The sequence below is a fragment of the Neolamprologus brichardi genome, chromosome 15 (assembly GCF_056152115.1).
Source record: "Neolamprologus brichardi isolate AB-2024 chromosome 15, ASM5615211v1, whole genome shotgun sequence".
Lineage (NCBI taxonomy): Eukaryota > Metazoa > Chordata > Actinopteri > Cichliformes > Cichlidae > Neolamprologus > Neolamprologus brichardi.
In genome coordinates this window covers 24,680,667-24,700,066 of record NC_142118.1, presented here as the reverse complement: position 1 = coordinate 24,700,066, position 19,400 = coordinate 24,680,667, and the positions used below count along the sequence as shown (strand labels likewise).

Genomic DNA, 19,400 nt, shown 5'->3' with positions numbered 1-19,400 from the left:
GCTCGCGAAACCATTCCCGTGACAGTGATTGATAACAGCTGATCAGCCTCAGCTAGATCAATAATAAAAATCAATCAAACGATCATTCTGTCTGTACGTATATGTGTATGTGTGTGTGTGTGTGTGGGGGGGGGGGGGGTCACCTTATATAAGAGAATCAGAGAGACATCTGGCATCTATTTATAACCTCTGACCTCATCAAATCCGCTTAGAAACACAGAGCACATCAGGAACTCATCAGCATCATCATCTGGAGGAAGAAAAACTCTCACTAAAGTGATTTAGAAACATCCAGAAAATTAATAGTTAGTATATTTATACGAGGAGATGTAAAAAAAAAAAAAAAAAAAAAAAAAAGTATAAAAGACACATTTATCATTTGTTAGTTTAAACACATTTAACACCGTATAACACATGTATTATTTTTATTTTTACTTACAACAATATTTAAATAAAGCGTATTTATTTTTATTTTATTTTACAGCTTAGTTGAAGTATGTAATCTGGCCTGTGGTTGCAGCAGAGAGGCGTTCAGTCTCACAGAAATCATGCGCGAAGAAGAAGAGTCCCAGCGTCTCCAACCAGAGGCACTTGCGGTTGTAACAAAGTGCCGACAAAATCCAAAGTTTCGTGTTAAAGCTGCAGTTTTCCACTCAGGATGGATGACGAACACACGGTGAGTCCCCCGATGCTCTCATAAACAGGTCGTTTCATTTTACGCAACCTACGGTGAACGCAGTTGTCAGCTAGTTCGGTCCTACCAAACTCCATTAAAAATATTAGTGTTTTAAGATGATTGGCACGACATTCAGTCTCCAACTTTAACTTCAGACATTTAACAGGTTTGTGTGACTCCGCAGCCGTTGAGTAATTAATCGGCACACATTTAATAACTGTTCTCTTCAATTAAAATCCGTTAGCGTAGTATCATCAGCGACAGTTTATTCATAATGTTCAAAATAAACTGATCTATCTATCAGTACCTGTGAACGCTTAATGAGTTTTGATTTAAAATTTAATTTTAACTACATTGTTTGTCGAAATACTCAGAAAGTCTCAAAGCAGCCTTAAAGTTAACAAATGAAAACGCAAAGAAATCTTCCCGATAAACATAGAAGGATTATTTTAGCAATCGTTGTTAATGACGTCTAGGCTTTTGTGGGTGAAGTGTTTAGGATCTGGAGGTTTAATTGTTGACATTCTTTCCCGTGGGCGCTGCTGTGCAGTTTCACCAGCTGTTATACATAAATCTGTTTTTAAATGCATTTGAACGTGAACATTAGCTCTGATTTCTCCTCCGCTGTTCATTAAGAGCTGAATGCACGAATATAAAGTTAATAAATACATGAAGTACGTTTTTTTTTTTTAAGACTTAAAGAATAATTTATTTATTAGAATATTTACAGAAACACCTGAACATTACCGTCTGTGTATGTGTGCGCGCGTGCAGGCCGAGTACACGGTGCCCTGTGCCCAGTGTTCAGCGGTGGACTGGGGCATTTCGGACGAGGGTCGCTTCTACTGCAGGTCCTGTCACAACGTGATCGAGGTAAAAACATCTTCGTCATTATGACCTGTACAGTGGTCTGTAACTGGAGGTTGAGGTGTCAGGGTCTCTTTAGTGCCCTTTCAGAGACACTCTTTTTACTACACAGGTGGATGAGTATGAATTTGTTATGGGGATATAGGGAATTCAGAACTGCATAAACATGCTTTAAGATGCTTCTTTTAACAATATGGTGTTGGTGGTTAAGCCCACGTGTAGAGGACCTCCTTATTCTGTTGCCTAACATGTGACTGTGTCCTCAGAGGACCCGGGAGGTGGTGGACCTGTCCTTCTTAAAGTTGTCCAGCAGGGTGTCGACCATCAGAGGACCCCGCAAGAAGCAGGCCGGTCAGTGTCCGATCAGCAGCAGCATAAATCGATGATGTCATATCCTGTTTAACGTGTCTGTTTGTCTTAGAGCGTGGTCACGTGTGGATGGTCTGCGAGGGTTTCCAGTTCATCCTGAAGAACCAGGCCGATGCTCTGCTCGCGCTCGGAGTCCATCCTCAATTTAAGGTCCGCCTCCTCTCTGTTAACCACAAAGCAATCAATCAGAGGCCTAACTGGTGTTACTGTTTCAGGATGATGTGCTGTGTCCTCTGTGGAGGTGTTATCTGCAGAAAAGTCGCCAGGCCTACACCCACGACCCCGTGAGGAGCTGCAAGTTCAGAGTGGTGAGTTTTTATGGTGGTGCCTGGAAACTGCTCGTCAGCATTTTTGGCAGGTATCCAAGAAAGGGTCTCCAGTATGAAGAGTTGGACAGCACCAGGCCCTAACATGATTCACGCCTACTGGCTGAAGAAGGTGACTGCACTCCACGAGCACCTGGCAGCACAAATGAACCAGCTGCTAGTTGACGAGACACACCCGGAATGGCTAACCGAAGGCCGGACAGTCCTGATCCTCAAGGACCCCCAGAAGGGACCGGTCCCCTCCAACTATCGACCAATAACCTGCCTCAGTACTACATGGAAGCTCCTGTCAGGCATCATAGCGGCTAAGATGAACAGGCACATGGATCAATACATGAGCGGGGCACAGAAAGGGATGGGCAAGAATACCAGAGGTGCAAAACACCAGCTACTGGCAGACCAAGCAGTCAGCCGAGACTGCAGGACCAGACTGACCAACCTGTGCACTGCCTGGATTGATTACAAGAAGGCCTATGACTCAATGCCCCACAGCTGGATACTGGAATGCCTAGAGCTGTACAAGATCAACAGGACCCTGAGAGCCTTCATCAAGAACTCAATGGGGATGTGGCGTACAACACTAGAGGCCAACCTCAAGCCCATAGCACAAGTCACCATCAAGTGCGGGATCTACCAAGGAGATGCTCTGTCCCCACTGCTGTTCTGCATAGGCCTGAATCCCCTCAGTGAGATCATTGACAAGACTGGCTACGGATACCGACTACGGAACAGAGCAGTTGTCAGCCACCTCCTGTACATGGATGACATCAAGCTGTATGCCAAGAGTGAACGAGACATCGATTCACTGATCCACACTACCAGGATATACAGCAATGACATCGGAATGTCGTTCGGGCTGGAGAAGTGTAGTCGGATGGTAACAAAGAGAGGGAAGGTAGTCAGAACTGAGGGGATTGAACTACCAGAAGGCAACATTGCAGACATGGAGCACAGTTACAAGTACCTGGGGATCCCGCAGGTGAATGGGAACCATGAAGAGGCCGCTAGGAAAGATGCAACCACCAGTCAGCTGAACGGTAAGAACAAGATCCGGACTATCAACACCTACGCCCTGCCCGTGATCAGGTACCCTGCTGGGGTAATAGGCTGGCCAAAGGAGGAGATAGAAGCCACTGACATCAAGACAAGAAAGCTCCTTACCATGCATGGAGGGTTTCACCCCAGGTCCAGCACCCTGAGGCTGTACGCTAAGCGGAAGGAAGGGGGCCGGGGACTGGTGAGTGTCAGCACCACAGTCCAGGATGAGACAACGAACATCCAAGAATACATCACGAAGATGGCCCCAACTGACCGAGTGCTCAGTGAATACCTCAGGCAGCAGAAACCCAAGAAAGAGGAGGAAGGCGAGGAACCATTATGGAAGGACAGGCCCCTGCACTGTATGTACCACCGGGAGATAGAGGAGGTGGCTGATATCCAGAAATCCTACCAGTGGCTGGACAAAGCTGGACTGAAAGACAGCACGGAAGCACTAATCATGGCAGCACAGGAACAAGCACTGAGCACAAGATCCATTGAGGCTGGGGTCATTCACACGAGGCAATACCCCAGGTGCAGGCAGTGTAAAGATGCCCCTGAGACAATCCAGCACATAACAGCAGGGTGCAAGATGCTAGCAGGCAAGGCATACATGGAACGCCATAACCAAGTGGCCGGCATAGTGTACAGGAACATCTGTGCCGAGTATAACCTGGAAGTCCCGAGGTCAAAATGGAAGGGTTATGGAGAATGACCGAGCTAAGATCCTGTGGGACTTCCAGATACAGACGGACAAAATGGTGGTGGCTAACCAACCGGACATAGTGGTGGTAGACAAACAGAAGAAGACGGCCGTAGTGATCGATGTAGCGGTTCCGAATGACAGCAATATCAGGAAGAAGGAACACGAGAAGCTGGAGAAATACAAAGGGCTCAGAGAAGAGCTCGAGAGGATGTGGAGGGTGAAGGTGACGGTGGTCCCCGTGGTAATCGGAGCACTAGGTGCAGTGACTCCCAAGCTAGGCGACTGGCTCCAGCAGATCCCGGGAACAACACCGGAGATCTCTGTCCAGAAGAGCGCAGTCCTGGGAATAGCTAAGATACTGCGCAGGACCCCGAAGCTCCCAGGCCTCTGGTAGAGGACCCGAGCTTATTTAAATAAAATAAATTCTTTATATGTATGTAAAATTCCTGGCAGTTTCACCTTTGTTTTTATTTTTAATCCATTTTCATTTCTTTCTTCTTTTTTTTTTTTGTATTTTTTTTTGATTTGTGTATTTTTAATCCTTAATTTTGATTAGTTTTGTCTTTATTTTCTTATTTATTTCACAATTTTTTTTAAAATTTGTATTCTTTTTGTATATTTAATCATTTTATTTGATTTTCTATGTTTTAATTTATCTACTAAGTTTTATTTATTTTTTTGTTTATTGATTTCATTTGATTTATTTGATTTTTTGAGATTTAATAATTAAATCTAAATCCTCAGAGATCCGTGGGCTCTGACGCGGAGAGCGCCAGCGAGGGGATCAGCTGCACAGATGGCGAGTCAAACCCAGCAAGCACGGCGGGCTCAAACACAGGTACAGTGCTGGAAGCGTCTTCAGTCTGACAGGAAGCTCCTGTAAAAGTTTCAGTGTCAGGTCATATGACCAGATGAGGTTTCCTGCGTTAGTTGACTGCTCGTTTAACCTCAGAGAATTCCGGTTTTTGGTCCGGCTCCTCGGACACACTCACCTACCTGTCGGCCAGGAAGAAGCGGAGCCAGAGTCTGCTGAGCATGAAGAAGACACTGGCTCTGATCTACCTGGCTCTGGTGTGGAGCCGTGAGGCGCTGACGCTCAGCGACCTGCTCAGGTAACACTTGCACCCACCTGCACTTGTGTGGCTCAGGGGTTTTAACCAGTGTGTTTCACCTGGATGAACGTGATGTTTTGCAGACTTGTGAATGAGGGTCACATCCCGTACTTGAACGCCTATGAGCAGCTTCCCGAGGAGATGAAAGTCACGGGGAAGGACTCCCTCATCTTTGTAGTCGAGGTGAGAAAGCCGCCATCTTGTTTATTACCTGGCCCCGGTAATGATGCGTGACTTGGCTCTCACCTGGTTTCTGCAGACGGTCCCGTCTCATCACGCCGTTCATAAGGAGGCTGAGACTCTCATTCAGTTCCTGCAGCTTCCTGCTTTTCCTCCAATCAGTCAGCAGACCCTGATGCACCCGGCGCTGCTCAGCCTCAGATACCTGTCCGATGTCAACCTCCCCGGTAACAACTACTTCAATTCAATTTTATTTATATAGCGCCAAATCACAACAAAAGCCGCCTCAAGGCGCTTCATACTTCAGTGTTCTGACCGATAATGGTCTCTGCTGGAGGCGCCCTTCTTTACATACAAACACTGACAGAGTGTACCTGTACACGCCTGTTTCCTGTCAGATGAGCTCCACCCCTGGGTCTGCAGGCTGTTGGAGCACACTGGTATGATGGATCAAACGCTTCACACATTTGACCCACACAATCACCCCACCCTGCCACGGTATGACGTGCAAGCCGCTGCCCTCATCATCGTCACTCTGAAGCTGTTCTTTTGCCTGGACGACATGACCGAGTGGTACGTATCTTTCACGCCGTCAGACGACCTCCGGCAGGGCTCCAGGTGTGCTGACTGTGATTGGTTCTATCTTTTAGGCATCTGTCCAATGATCTTGGACGACAGAAGGACTCAGGTCGGATTTTTATTTATTAAAAAAAATTCATGGCACAGATGTAAGGAGCTATTCGATAACATGATCAGTTTGAAAATCAATGGCTGACTGCACGTGTTTGTGAATGACTGTATACAGATGACGAACTATGTCTGATCTTGGAACTTTTCTGCCCTTTTGACCTTTGAGCGTGACCCCTTCTAGACGTGGCTTGTGTGCGACTCTGTCTCTGTGTGGATCCACAGGTAAAGTGTTTAACCTGAGGAGGTGGTACAAAGTGATGCAGGCCGCTCTGATTCGAGCTCAAGAGAGGAGAGACCAGACTGTCTCCAGGTAGGACATCGGCGGTATTTCCCCTGAGGTTGATCTGTGTGCAGAAATCAGGTTTTAGTCCTGATTTTAAAGCGTGACGTCATTGGCGTATCTGCACACAGGAAGTCTGCAATCTGTGTGTTACGTTAAGGAATAATGGGCTCTTTTTTTTAATGTGAGTTTGACTCACTGACTCGGACACCTGCAGATGTGGAGACATTTGAAGCTGCTTAATAGCTGCTTGTGTTCCCTTTAAAAAAAAAAAAAAAAAAAGATCACGATTTGATTTTTTATTTTTATTTTTTTAAACCTGTTTTCTGTTTTTGATGAAGAGTTCCTGATATGCTTTTTTTCTTCTTTTTTTCGGCAGGAAGCAGTGGAAGTCAAAGAAACAAATTTACCCAAACAAGAAAGAAAAGTGTTCGATGATTAAAAAAAAAAGTAAGAAATTAAATTGGCTGATCTTATTGTGAAAGAGAGGTGAAGTCCTGTCCTTTCCTGTATATTCATTTCTCTCTGAAAAAATTAATCTGAAGCACATGAAAAAACATCCTGAGATGCGACACGCTCCCTCTGTTGTTTGTGCAGGAATCGCAGAGCAGGTCCAGCTGTGTTTCGAGAAGCTGACTTCCTGTCCATCGGGGCTCCAGGACGTAGGACCATCAAGCTTCATATTCTGCTGGGGGGACGAGGAGGAATCGGACGGTCCCAGTCTGCACCACATGAAGCTGGACGAGGTCGTGACCCGTAGATACGACTTCCTGACTCCGCTGAACGACATGTACTGGCACCCGGCGCTCAGACGCTGCTTGTGAGTCACTCACAGCTTCAGTCTCAGGTTGAAATATCAAAATACACAAACGGGTTGATCACAGTTAAGGAAATTAAACCCAGCACACTTTGAGTTCACTCAAACTCTCAAAGGTGCTTTTTTTAAATTAAAGGTACACATTAAAATAATCAGAAATATCAGGGAATTCAGAGTGTCAGCATTTGTGGGTTTAATCTCAAAATGACCAAAGAGGAATATTTTCTCCAGAAACTTGCCTCAAAGAGAGAAACTTCCAAAGAGGAAAGTGAAGATTTCACACTTAAGAGTGTACTGCTGCTTGTATAGAGCAAAAATAGAAGATTGCACGACATAAACATCAGTGCTTGTAGTTCGCTGGTCATCAGCAGTCAGCTTTATGAAATGATTCAGTAAAAAATTTAGATTTATGGTTTTAAACCCTGGAGAATGGCCAGTAAAGGGAGTAGTACACATCTTGGCTTGAGACCTTTTGACAAGTTGTTCTCAGAGGACAGAAGTTCTGGTGAGTCTATTTGGTCGTTTAAGGCTTTAGTCATTTTAAACTGAGCTGATGACAGAGGACTGAAAATAGCGATGCATGAACAAAGAATCTTAGTGTGACGTGTCGGGAAGAAAATAGTTGGGTGGAGGAGGAAGTTACCTGCCAGCGTGGTGGAGTAATGTGATGGTTAGGAGTTGTGAGCTCTATGACGTTCACTGGCTGGTTGAAGTTTCCCCCTCAGGGTGATGACAAAGCGGTGATTATATGGAGATGTACTGGTGTTTTGTATGTCATGAAGGTTGGACTGATGTTGCCTCACAGACTGGACGCTGGGTTTGATCGCTTACAGAATGACGCTTCTTACCTCATCATGTCTGTGAAGGGTTTCGGTCATCCAGGTCATCATAGTCTAAGGAGCTTAGAAAAGCGTCTGGACTTCTTTAAATTTCTTGGGAAGCTTCTTCAGTTCCTACTGAGGTCAAATGGCCCCGGATGTCAGTGTCTGGGAAGGATCTCAAAACTGGATTATAGATGGCAGACAGTTGGTGTCATAAGCCCCGCCCTCTGTTTAAAGATGGTTGTTCACAGTAGACATAGATGGCTTTTTTTCCACTCCTCTTTCAAACCAGAGAAGACATTCTCTGTCCAAAATGTAGACATTTGGGGCATCCTTTCTCTTGGGGAATCTCCAACAATTGCTCTTAGAATTGAAGATGCTTCTCAGATGAGAACGAAACGTCTTCAAGAAACTTAAAGAAGTCCAGATGCTTTTCTTTCCAAGCTCCTTCGATTCCTTCGATGCTCATTAGTGGTTTTTAAACTGATTTGCTGAATGAGATCTCCTGAAAGACCTCAAAGTTGTGACGGGGCCCGACAACAAACTGATCCCACATCATAATGCCAAATTTTTCCTCATCTGTTCAAACGTTTCCATGACGATGAATCATTGACACTTAAATCTTGTCTCCTTCTCCTGTAGGTGCTACAATAGTCATTACAAGGAGGTGGAGGCAACGCTGCCACGCTCCTTCATCTGGCTGGTGCAGCTTTTCGCCTTCATGTTCGACGTGAAGCCGTTTTGCCTCTATGAGGAGGTCCTGAGTGTGGAGAGGAGGATCTTTGACACCAGACTGTACAGAGGGAAGAGCAAGGCCAATGCCGGGGCTTCGGCTGAGACCGCCGGGGCTTCACCCGAGGCCCAGGCTTCACTCAACACCCGGACGTCACAAAGGATGACCCGGACATCACCCAGGACGGCTGAGGCTTCACTCGGGACCTGGGCTTCACAGAGGAAGCGGCAGAGAAGTAAGAAGAGCTGAGAACTTGCAGCATCTGTGGGACATTTGGCTGTTTCTGCTGCCTCCATGTTTTTGTTTAAACCAAAGACATTTTTAATAAACGTAAAAGGGCTGCTCTTGTCTTTGATTAATTGCATTAAAACTGATTTTTCTGTCAATAGAAAGAAAATTTGGTCAGAACGTTTCCTAAAAAGGAGAGAGAAATCTCTCTAAAGGAGGAAAAGATTTGTAGTTTGAACAACAGGATCTGATGGAGAGTCGCAGCATCGGATTGGGAATGGTATCTGGTACCTGGAAGACTGATGGATGTGTGCATGTGATGAGGGTGTAGTTCTGCGTGTGTGTGGATGGAGCTGGAAGAGCTTTTAAATTGTGTAGATTTAAAGTTGTTAAACGTGCTGTCCTGAATATTTGAGCAGACTGCGTGACTCTCCAGGGGACTGCTCTGTGTGCCGTGGATGAACAGGGGTGCTGCACTGACTCAGAGTGACCAGCAGGAGGTGATGTTCAATCACACTAATGGAGAGCAGCCTGTTACAGGTAGCACACACTGAAACTGCTCTGAGGTCAGTTACAGCAGCAGCGCCGAGCAGCTGGCCAGATGTTTCTGGAAAAGTTGAGCTCAGAGCTTCTTTTGGCTGCTTGATTCTGTGGCTCCTCCTCCTTCCTCTGCAGCTGAATGTTTTTTGGGCGAGTTTGAGATCTTCTGGCTTCAGAAGCTGGAAAACAGCTTGTGGTTGTAGTATGAAGGGTGGAGGCAGCTGTAGTTTAGAGGAGCAACTAAGGACATATTTACCTCAGCTGACCTCCATCTGACACAGGGTGACCTTTACTTCATGTACAGTCTGCGCCGTGTTAATATATCTTGACCTCAATGATTGAAAAGATTGTGAACAGCTGTCTCTGCTGCTGGGCAGATGGCGGCAGCAGCAGAGACAGCTGTACTAACCCTAACTGTTGACTAACCAAAGGTTAAAGGTGAAGCAGTGTTTCAGGTCTTACTCTGGTCTGTTACTCGTGTCAGTCCTGTGGAAGCGGAACTGCTCACCTCTGGTTTCCACCTACAGAAGAAGAAACTGTGGCCAACACGTGACCTTTTGTAATGTTTTCTTACTATAAACCCCTGAATTGTGCAGGTTTAGCTCATAACTGAGCCTTCTTTTTATGAATGCACCTGCCCACTACTTAAAGAGGTTGATACTGTCTACCATTTTAATTTACATTTTATTACTCACTGTGAAAATATCAAAAAATACTGTTGTCTGTATGCTGCTGCTAAATGTCCATCTCTGTATATCTGCAGACTTTCCCATTGGTTGGTGTTTATCTATAAATCTCTCCTCGGGCTGGTTCCTTCTTATCTGTGTGTTTATGTGTAAAAACCACAACCAATATAGTCTTCACTCTCACAACGTCATACAAATGATTTTTTTTTTTTTTCTTGAAATCAAAACAGAACATGGGAAAAGAGACTTTTAAATACGCTGTGCCTGTTTCTTGGAATTATCTACAGAAGGAACAAGGTGGAGTTTAAATCTATTTTAAAGAGAGAACTCTTCTAGTCAGTGTGACTGTTTTTAATGTCGCTCTTAATGATGTTTTTACATATTATAAATGTATTTGTTTTTTACTTGTTATGTCTTGTAACTTTTGCCGCCATAATGGCCACTGGAAATGTTTTAAATCTAAATGAGACATTCACTTGGATAAAGGATATTAAAGTGTGTCCCGGGATGGGCGTCCAGGTACACACTGGCTCACTCCTTGGTGGCTGCTTGTCGGGGCCTGGAGCCTGGGGCTCGCTCGGTCCACTTTGGGGGTGGGGTGCCCCCGGCCTCTCGGCCTGGGGCTCGGTCACTCTGGCACAGCTGGCTGCCGGCGGAGCTCACGGGCACGTCACTGCAACCCCCCCCTGGCTTCTGCTCCGCGCCTGCTGAGTGACCCTTCATCTGGGGCTCTCCTCAGCTCTTTCTGGGACAGTGGCACGGCTGCCCCTCTGTTGGTCTTCCTTGGTCTCTTGTGTTCTGAGGGCCTCTGGATGTCTGGAGTTTTGATCTGCTCCATACCTGCTTCATGCCCTGGAGGATGGGGCTGTGGCTCCCCACACCCTCTAGCAGATCATTACATGAAGGAACCTTTTAAATACAAGCACGTTCATGCTCACAAGTGTACACACGGGTGCTCACACACACAAACTACACCCTTTTTGGCTCCTACTTCAAAGCACACTGTGCGCTGTCGATCTTACGTGCTGCACAATAATGTTTAATATTTAGTATTTACTGTTATATTCCCATAGGAATAATAAGTTATCCTGAGTCTTTGCAAATTTTTGGCATGTACTTGGATTACAGTAGAACAAAAAAAAGGGGGGAAAAAAACAACAGGGCGTGATGTTGTTTATTATATTGCTCTTTTTTTTTCCTTCTGCTTGTTTTCTCTTTTTTCTTTCTCAGTAGGTGATCCAGGTGATTGATATATGTATTTATTTTGTCTGCTTATTTTGTTAGTTTTTGTTTTTTGCCCTTTATCACCGTCCCTTGTCTCCGCTGTTCTTCTCTCCCTCTTTTTTTTAGCAAGTGAAAATAAAATAAACAATACAAGGTGAATCTAATAGACCATTACGGCAAGGCTGGGATGGTCCATTTGGTAAAGTAAATCCATTGGCCATCCATCTTCACCTTTAGACAATAATTCCCCCCCCCCCAAAGAAAAAAAAAAACCTTCCCTCCTGCGCAGGCAGAGCCGAACAGTCATATTTCATGTAAACATTCATGCACGTTTGCTTTTCTTTATAAAACCTTTGAGTTTACATTGTGCTGCAGCTTCTTTCTAAAACGATGTAAAGACATCCAAGTTGGAAGACGTCTGAGAAAACCTGAGCCAACTGTTTGACTTCAGGTGTGCTTGCTCCATCGAGTCGCTGCTGCTGTAGCCTCCCCTTTGCAGGTCATTTGAGTTAATCGGAAAACAAAAATAAAATGAAAGTAGAATCAAATACAATAAAGCAACAGTGGCGTCTCATGCTTCATTTTTAACTTTATTTGTTTTCACCAGTTGTTTGTCCACCTTCATTTACCACAGCTGTTGCTAGGGTAACATTACAGTGTTGGGCAGGTTGCCATAGTGATACTACAGAGAGTAGCCATCAAAGAAGCTTTGTGCTGCATTCACTTACAGTTGGTTGACACTGGCATTGAGTCCTCAGATGAACTCTGAGCTGTAAATGTTTTATTGAATTTCTCTGTGTGCCATAGACGCCATCGTTCTGCATTCAAGGCCTACTGGTTCATCTCAGCTTCAGTACTTTGTGAGCAGTACTTCCTGTATTGGTTGGCGCAGCAGACGATGTACAAAAATGTCTACAAGGAACCAGGTCACCAGCTCCAAGCATCTGACAAAATAAAAGCTTTGTTTCTTTCTAAACGCATGATCGTAACCATCGTGTATAAGACAGCGCTCGCTTCTGTCACATCACCTTTTGGTTTTTCCCAATCCTCAAAGTCTTTTTTTAAATTTTTTATTGCATTTTGGTGCCATTTTGTTTCCAGAGCTCACCATATTTGGATGAGATGGCACAGCATCCATGTTATTAGTGAGATCATTAAAAAGTGCTCCAACAGCACAAACATAGCCCACAGATCCAGTTCAGGGACTCTAATTAGCTGAGGTAGGTGTTTTGTCATTCACCGGTCAGTCAAAAAGGCCACACCCCTAATAATGCAAACTTTAAGCCTTAATACAATTTAAACAGGTTGTGATATCTGTATCTTACTTCTGATATGAACCCAAATAAACTGTTAGACTCTGTTCTTCAGTGTGTAAAATTATGTAATCTGCATATAGTGACACCCTTCTGGTTATTCCTCTCTTTTACTTCCTCTTTATTCTGTAGCAAAAGTTTTAAATGGGTGTTATGAAGGGGGAAATTCTCTGCAGAGAACAACCAATTTGTGTATCAGGCTGTAAACATGTTTATTTCTGCTCTGAAGTTTTAACATGGGAGTGTATTGGGGACTGCAAGGTTGTTGTTGTTTCAGCCTCAGAAGTCTCAGGTTGTTTTTTTCCGGCTGAGTTTAAAATCATTCATTTACTCAAGTACTGACCTGCAGCGTGCCATCACCATTGCTGTAGATTCAGAAAATAAGAAGTCACACTAAACGAGTAGTTTAAATAACTGACTACTGCATTAATCTTTTAATTGGAGAGGCTTCAGGTCTGTCTTCTTAACCTCTAAAGATATTCAAATAACCCTCAGGAAACAGATCAGCTCTATCGGCTCAGTCCTGTGTGCTGACGGTCAGCTTGTGTTTTTTCAGCTTTAAAAAAAAAAAAAAACTTTCAAAAAACCACACTTCCTGTTGAAAACTGTGAGTTCAGCACTCAGAGAGCCAACTCCGCGTGGACCTTAAACACATCAACTCCCCTGCCATCACAGCAGCGAACTAAACATCTGGAAGAAGTCCAGATTTCACTCCACAGTTCCTGGAAAGAAACTCGGCTCTTTGCAAAGGATCTCTGTCATCTGACCCCCATTTAAACAAACTTAGAAATTAAAAATCAGAGGACATGAAATTCTCACACTGAGTTTCAACCTAGACTTTTAAGCCATTTTTACCTCATGAAATAATAATCTGTTTGTTCTCATGTCAGTAAAACTTTATCGACTACGTCTGCACTTGAACGTGAACTGCACAGAAGAAGAAGGTTTGACTCTCAGAGGATAAAACTTGAGGTAGGATAGATCTATCAGTGATCGATAAACCAATAAATCAGACTGCAGGTCAGAATATACCGTCCATATTTCGCTAATTTCCCCAAAAGTAGAATTATTATTTTTTAATCAGGAAAAGATTCTTCTCAAAACTACAAACATCTTTTTTTCTGAATTATTGATACTGATTTCCAAACAAAAATCAGTTGACCTTAAACGTCTCAGTGTGTCAGATTTAAATGAGAAGAATTTATTTAAAAACCACTGACTTCAAAGAAATTCAAAGAGATTTTTTCTTTCATTCTGGTGCTCCAAAGAAATGAATAATTTCAGGGTTTATTTCAGTAAAGTGCAGATTTAAATTTTGTTTAAAAAAAAAAGGAAAATGTCTGTTTGCTGTAAAGAATTTAAATCAGATTAAATTAAAACCAAGAAAAAGTTTATGTTTGTGTCGCATATTTTAAAAACATTGTTTAAAAAAAGCGTTGTTGTGATGATGCGTCTGCAGTTTGTTGTCTGCTCTGCTGTTCCCTCCATCACACACCAGGACCATCCACCAGGCGTCATTAAAGTGGCCAAACAGGAAATGAGCGACACAGGAAATGTTTGTTTACACTGGCCTGGAATCAACTGACTCAGCTAAAGCAAAAAAATAAAAACTGATGAACTGACCGTGGAGGACGAAGTGAAGAAGGCCAGGAGAAGGAAACAAAGTAAGAGAAGGAGGGAAAGAAAATGGGGGTCTCTGAGAGCCCTCGGTCCGGCCCCTGCACTGAGCCTCCGTTTCCCCCTCTGCAGCACCACAGAAAAAGAAAACATTTGTGCAGTGTATGTGTTGAGGGCGTTTGGTGCGCCGCCCGCCTTGTACAGGATGACGGATGGAGTTTGACCTACATTTGAGTGACCCCACCCACCCCCTCCTTCCTCTCCCTCACACATGTTTAATGGGGCTGGGTGTGTCGCTGGTCGATGAGGTCAGCTGGTCTGACTGCACAGATGAAACCTGCAGACACGTTTCAGGCTACTGCAAAACTATACTGAGGCGGTTCTGACCAATCAGAGCAGCCGCAGCCAGTCAGAGGAGGCCAGGTGTGTTAGAAAAGTAAAGAAACAACTTTAATCAGTTCACTTTAAAGTGTGACAGAGACCATGTCAGTTGACAGCACGCCAACACTGGTCACCGTGTGAAGTTCAGGAGCTAAACTCAGGAACGGGCTCAGAACTAACCTTAGAAATAAACTTGGAGCCGTTTTCTGCTGCAGGCAGTCACCTTCAGCAGCATTCACCAGCTCGCAGCGGCTGAACACAAACCCTGCTGCTGTTTTGGTGGTCTCAGAGTTGTAGTTTTAGTTTTTCATCAAAGCTCTTTAAACTCATCACTGTGTGAGTCGAGTGGATCTCCAGCCTTAAACTAACTGACCTAACCTATGAGCGGCTGTCAGTGGTTAAATAAACCAGACGAAACCCGCTGAGCGCGGTTTGTTTGGGTCAGGTTTGGTTGGAGGTCAGCTCATGTGCGAACACAAACAGTCTGACAGGCCTGAGCCGGGCAGTGGATGCCCAATAAAGACTGTAGGAAAATTGCCATGGGGGGCTGTAATTCCTAGAGGTCTGATTCTTGGAAGTCTGGGAGGAGGAATGACCTTTGACCTTGCAGTAATGTGCACCCCTGCTCCCGTGGAGCCGAGGATTTCTGCCTGCTGTTCGCAAACTGTAACCGACATGGAAACTGAGTCTAGGGCTGGGCCATATCATACTGTTCACGGTAATACCGGTATAATGTTGGGCAACGATAAGAAAATGAAATATCGCGATAGAATATGGGTAAAACGCGCATGCTCAATGCCTTTGTTTTCATACGCACATGGCGGAAAAAGCATGGCGGCGACGGAGAATGAGAAGGGGCAAAAGTGGATCGTTGAATGAAACTGAAGAATTGGTTTGTAAAAATGGTGCAACTTCAGTGGTGTGGAACTGGTTTAGCTTTTGTCCGTCAGATACACAACAAAGCACTATTTTTGGTAGAGCATGCTAGCGGGCCGTCGTTATTACCGTGTTTTTTGGAAAATACGGCACACTTAAAATCAATCCTTTGATTTTTCTGAAACTCGACAGTGCCCCTTATAATCCAATGGGCCTTATGTATGAACTCTGGTTGTGTTTACTGACCTCAAAACGATTTTATGTGGTACACGGTGCTAAAAAATCTGTCAAATGCTTTAGTACGACTTTGCTACAAACCCGCACCGCTTGATGGATTGTCAGAGCATTAAGGCTATTGTAGGCAGGAGCCTCGCGGAGTGATACGTACTGTGCTTCAACATAATATTACCGTATTGTGTGTGTATAACCTCTTTTTAAGTTTTGTGGATATTATACATGGTTATGCTGAGGATATGTCGGCCAATTTCCACTGGAAATGCCTTTTGGTTAAACTGTCAGCAAGGAATTTGTATTTGCACTGTTAATTTTTTATATAACTTTCATGCACATAAAAAGCAGCTAAAATCTGCTCACGTCATCAGTGTTTTTCACTTTTTAAGATTATGTTCACATGCATTTGTCATTTCAGCCACTAAAGCTTCAACTTTTCCACAAAACCCAAATTGTATTTTTTTTCTCCAGAAATACACATGTGCGTCTAATCCTTTCTGTATTGACAGCAACATGTCAGTGACGTCAAGCTGTTTCTATGTTTTTATGCTGAGGATATGTTGGTCATTTTCCACTGGAAATGCCTTTTGGTTAAACTGTCAGAGAGGAATTTGTATTTGCACTGTTAAATTTTTATATAACTTTAATGCACATAAAAAAACCAGCTGCTTGTTTAAGTGAAAATACATTGATTTTTTTTTTTTTTTTGCAGTAATAAAGTTGTGGAGTTGTAAAGTATTCGTTAAGTTATTGCAAATTTTCACTCCAGAAGGTTCACATGTTCAGAGTTGATTCTAGAAAAGATTTTATATATTAAAAAAAACTTTACTCTCTTCACAGGTATGTGAAAACAGAGTACTTTACATTTCTGTTGTAAGAACATTATACTTGTATTCATGTTACTCTTTATTGTTGCAGAAAAGTCTTGTGTTTACAGGACATCACTTTAGAGATGAAATCCTAGAATTTTACTGCTCAGACGGTTTGTTAGTACAGCAACCTCACAGCAGCCAGGTCATTAAAAATGACCAATGACATGGAGCATTTTTAATGTCAGTAAAAATGCTTTAAAACACTTCAGCAGCACAAACACGGTCCCGAGGTCCAGTTCAGGGTGAAGATGGCAGACAGCTAGCAGCTACGTGCCACCTGTCAGTCAAAGAAGCCACTTCCCTAATAATGCAAACTGAAGCCAATTGTGATATTTGTCTCTGACTTCTGATATGAAGATAAACTGTTGGTCTCCTTTGTCTTCAGTATATAAAACTGTGCCATCTGTATATAGTGATACCCTTTTTTTGCTTATTCCTCTCTTTTGCTTTCTCTTTATTCTGTAACTAAAGTTTAACGGCAGTTTTATGAAGAAGGAAATCACTTACAGAGACTAAACAGTTGGTGTATTGGCTGTAAACATGTTTATTTCTGCTGTAAAATTTTAACATAGGACTAACTCACTTTAGTGAACCATGGTCTCTAAAAATGCAAAGATTTATTACACGTGTGTGATGTCATGATTCAGACTCTCGGTGTTTCTATGAATTATAATCAGTAAAGTGAAAAAGTGTCCTTGAATACTTGAAAATCTCTGCAGCTCTACCTCTGTACCTCCTCTCTTGAGTTTGGAGAGTTTTTAAATGTGAGGGGGTTTGAGGGTGCCGTCACCCTGAAGACAGATTCTCCTTTGTGTCTCTAGACTTGTGTCTCTAGACTTTTGTCTCTAGACTTGTGTCTCTAGACTTAGCGCTGAGGTTCAGGTGAGGTCCAGGTGAGTTTCCTGCTGCAGAGCTGGGACGTGGCTCAGTGAGCGCGCGCTGTGGTTTCTGCACTCTGACTTCATGCTGCAAACAGCTGAGCTCAGCCTCCTACTGCACAAGCCTGCGACTGTTTTCTGCCTGGAAACCGTTTTTTATGGATGGATCGCCCGCCTGTGTTTTTCTCCCCCCTCCTTCCCCCTTTTTTCTTTTTTACTTCACAACCTCACTGAACTTGGGAGTTGAAAATGAACTCACATCACCCCGGCCTGCTGTCTCTGTCCCACTTTCATCTCTGTAGCTTCTCTGACATCCAGGATGTGTTTGAGCCGCCACCGCCGACCTGAAGGTGCTGTGAGGCAGCAGGTGAAGCTGAAGGTGCATCTTTGTCTGACTTAGACAGGATGTCATCACTTCCACCGCACGTGTCAGAACGATGACGACTGCGGTGATGATAATGATGCGGCTGCTTAAAGGGTTAACCTGCAGCGACAACAAAGGAGGGAGGAAGAGGAGGCAGTGGGTGCTGCCTTTTAGCCCCGCCCGGAAATTCTTTATTGGAGAGGCTGTTTACAACCTCGCCGCATAGGAGTCCCCGGGTTCATCAGCCCTGCGGGGAGGGGGCGAGGAGGAGGAGGGCTCACGAGAGCGAGGAGAGAAATGTTACAGGAAGAAGACAATAAGAGACGATGGCGAGGCCTCCAGAGCCGCCGCTTTGTTTCTTTGTCTCGTTTCTGTGAATTTAACGTGCACATGTCTGAGGCTCCGCGCGCACGTGAGGAAGAGGAGGGAGAAGAAGACGAGATTGTGTAGTTTCAGCTCTGCAGTGAAGAGAAAGTGTTTACATGTCCCTGCTGCAGCATGAAACAGTGAGCACATCACAGCCACGCCACACCAGCTTCACTAAAGAAAGAAAGCAGCTAAAATCTGCTCACATCGTCAGTGTTTTTCACTTTTTAAGATTATGTTCACATGCATTTGTCATTTCAGCCACTAAAGCTTCAACTTTTCCACAAAACCCAAAATTTTAATTTTTTCTCCAGAAATACACGTGTGTCTAATCCTTTCTGTATTGACAGCAACATGTCAGTAATGTCAAGCTGTTTCTATCATGTCACCAGTAAAATTATTTTTTGTCTTAGCAGTGTGTCTCATTTCTGACATTAAATCATAAGAAAGCATTTTTAAAATCTCTTTCTGTTTTACATGATCACGATTCAAAGAATATGTATGTATATGCACAAATTAATTCCTAATAGAAAACATGTGAAAGTAAATGTGCCTGTGTTTGACAGAAAAGACCTCATTAAAAACAATCCAAAATAAGATTCTGAGTTTTCAGTTAAATATAGAATAGTGTAAATGCACAATAACTGTTGTATTTTAGGTAAATGAGTGTGAATAAACAGGTATTTCTTAATGATACTCCATATTTAGAGAGGCTGAGACAGTCAACACGCTCCACACTCAGTGTATTTACTAACGTTTTACCATGATTTTAACCGTAAACGTTTAAAAACATGCCTGTGACGCGGTGTTTCTGGTGTGGCCGTGTGTCTGCAGTGTGTTTTTCTCGGTTTTACCTGCTTTCACCTGTCCCTTTTTGTTCCTTTTTCACTCCATCTGCAGTTTACATGCCTGTCGCGCGCGTCCCCGCGGTCCCGCCTCGCGCCTCCCAACCTTTCCCCCAGTTCGAGCGCGCCGCCGGGTTCACCGGGTTTACTCTGACACCGCTGACTCCGCGGCCACGCCCCCCGACAGCCACGCACCCCGCCGCGGGCCAATCGCGTGACGCTCACGTAGCGATCACGCACCGCCTCGCCCGTGATTGGCCGCGACCCGCTACACCTTTGATTTTGATTGGCTGCGTGTTACCACCCGCCAGACCGCTCTGAATTTCGTTTCTGTGTTTTTTGTTTTTTTTCCGGTGCTCTCAGC

The 19,400-nt window shown here is 44.0% G+C and overlaps 1 protein-coding gene and 1 pseudogene across 1 annotated transcript; both read left to right on the top strand.

Moving 5' to 3' along the window:
• The first annotated feature begins 550 nt into the window (after positions 1-550).
• On the top strand, positions 551-11,536 carry taf1b (TATA box binding protein (Tbp)-associated factor, RNA polymerase I, B). The gene is made up of 15 exons (XM_006793439.3): positions 551-676; positions 1,451-1,549; positions 1,810-1,894; positions 1,965-2,062; positions 2,128-2,220; positions 4,727-4,820; positions 4,935-5,094; positions 5,178-5,277; positions 5,354-5,501; positions 5,673-5,847; positions 5,925-5,962; positions 6,187-6,274; positions 6,624-6,694; positions 6,842-7,064; positions 8,525-11,536. The coding sequence occupies exons 1-15, from the start codon at positions 659-661 to the stop codon at positions 8,862-8,864; spliced, it is 1,830 nt and encodes a 609-aa protein (XP_006793502.2). The 5' UTR covers positions 551-658; the 3' UTR covers positions 8,865-11,536.
• LOC148098513 (uncharacterized) lies at positions 2,891-4,705 on the top strand (annotated as a pseudogene).
• Positions 11,537-19,400: the final 7,864 nt, after the last annotated feature.